This window comes from Chaetura pelagica, unplaced genomic scaffold (genome assembly GCF_000747805.2).
Source record: "Chaetura pelagica isolate M959 unplaced genomic scaffold, ChaPel_1.0 scaffold332, whole genome shotgun sequence".
NCBI lineage: Eukaryota > Metazoa > Chordata > Aves > Apodiformes > Apodidae > Chaetura > Chaetura pelagica.
In genome coordinates, this window is record NW_009952480.1 from 1,489,074 (window position 1) to 1,491,247 (window position 2,174).

Genomic DNA, 2,174 nt, shown 5'->3' on the forward strand with positions numbered 1-2,174 from the left:
AGTAGCTGCTGCCTTCTAATAATGGCTGTGGATATCTGGAACTGGATCAGAGCCTCAATTATTAGCAAATGAGGGAAGAGAACAGATGGAAAGAATAAATTATACATCCATATTGGCAAAACAACTGGCAGCATTCATGCTCTTCTTGTTGGTGATAAAATAATAATTTTAATAACAAAATTTTGTAAGTCAAAGTCAATACAGAGAAACACAAAAAACTACCTCTCTCACATTTCTTATCTGGGAAAAAAGCAGGGACTTTCCACAAAACTTGCACATTTCATTAATTAAAGAATAACACTGGCACCAACAGAAATGATCAATGCCTAAAAAATAACAAATAATCAAAATTTTAAGTTAGAGAGTTCTTGTAAATCCCAACTAATCCCAAACTAAAGCCCAAGGAAATGGTATTCAAAAAGGCATAGTTTTACAACTATGATGTGACATCATTTTAGGTATGATCATTTCTAAGAACTTGGTAAAAGTATAGCTGAAGAAAATAATTTCTTACTCCTGCCAAGCCCTTAAAAAATATCCAGGCTAGCACAACAGCGTAGCAGCCAGCCTTATATTCAGGACGCAGTGTGAAATACTAAGGAGAACTCCAATTTCTAGACTGAACAAAGACATGTCTGAAATAAAATTACAGATGTACATATAAATATGTTTGAAAAAAGCACTTTCAAAAAAGTTACCAAGAAAGGAGACTAAATTGCAGTTCAGACAGAACTTTTGTGCAAATACAGCTCACCATGCTTTCAAAGAGATTTACTGTGCAAAAAGCCAGTTCCTGTAACTAACCTGCAAAAGAGCGGCGTTTTATGTTTAGCTCGTTGGACACACGTACTTCAGTGCACAGTTTCAGCATCAATAACATAGTAATGATCATGATAATGCTTTGCCATAAAAGAGGGGATTCAAAATGCCTTCCAAACCTAAAAAAAAAAAAAAAAAAGTAAATACATTCAACATCTCAAAGATGACAAGCATTGTACTCAGTTACTTTCATTCTTTGATCCTGTCTAAGCACCTGAAAAAGGAAATCCTAACAGTTAAAGGTACGAAAAGCTGAGGAAGAGAAAGTCACCAGTCAAACCTAGATGCACATACAGAAGTTCAGAGTCACAATCCCCTTGCAGGAGTGAGGCTGTGAGACACACACACCTTCTTAATTCCCTCAGAATACAGTTATTAAGGCCATTGTCTGAGCAGATCATAAGCTGGAGACCTTGGCCTCACAGGCCTGGCATCCACTGCCACCTTCTTGACAGTTCCTGTTTGAACCCTGGCAAAATATACTTTATGCTTGGGCTACTTTCAAAGCAGAGCTTTGTGTTAGTAAACACCAGCTAGGTTCACCATCACACACTCCCACACAACACTGCATTTCCACGACAGTCATTTCACCAGAGAGATATTTTTTGTTATGAGACACTTAATTAGGGACAGGAGAGACACTGGAAAGTCCTTGACTAGCTTCCTTGGAAATACTCCCATGCAGAACAGCCAAGCAGCCCAAACCAATGAAAAGGGCCACGTACCTCCTGCCTGATGGCATACAGCTAAGGAAACGTGAGACACCTTGAGCCTCCACACCACTGCCAAAGACACCACCAGCAGCTATTGGAAGAACAGCAGTTGTGTGTACCTTAGTCCCTCCCCTTCTTTCTATCCTCAACGGATTTGTGCTGGGCCACTGGAAAGCCATGATCATAACAAGTTTGGAGGATGCTGTGAGTAAGGAAATAGAGAACAGAACTGATGCATGTGATCACAGGAAGAGTGCTCTCTGGGTAAGTCTTTCACTGCGCCAGGAATAAAATACAATGGAGAACAAAAGTTTATGGGCCAGTTTATGCCCCATGCCCATAATCTGAAAGCTAATTCAGTCTGTGCTGCTGACCGTGGCCAAGTTCCCCTGTAATTCACTACTATTGTATTTGTCTCTTATTCAAGGAATGAGGGGAAAAAAACAGAAAATACTTACTTAGAACTACAGAACAGCCAAAACTGTTTACAGTTAGAAAAAAAAAAATCTCCAATTACAAATGCATTTGCATGTAAAAATGCAGTAATGCATTTAAGAGGGGCTGAGTTAGCAGCTCAGTAAACTACAGGAAAGCATGATGGTAAATCCAGTGCAGGTCACTGCAAGGTTAGTTTCTTCCTGC

At 39.4% G+C, this 2,174-nt stretch overlaps 1 protein-coding gene across 1 annotated transcript in view; it reads right to left on the minus strand.

Annotated features, from left to right (window-relative positions):
- The window catches only part of PQLC1 (PQ loop repeat containing 1), a gene marked incomplete at its 5' end in the record, with an annotated part of 67,524 nt that overhangs the window by 57,290 nt on the left and 8,060 nt on the right, over positions 1-2,174 (minus strand). Inside the window, one exon of the mRNA XM_010008704.1 lies at positions 805-938. Within this exon, the coding sequence (XP_010007006.1) occupies positions 805-938 (134 nt within the window). The remainder of the gene's footprint in view (positions 1-804; positions 939-2,174) is intronic.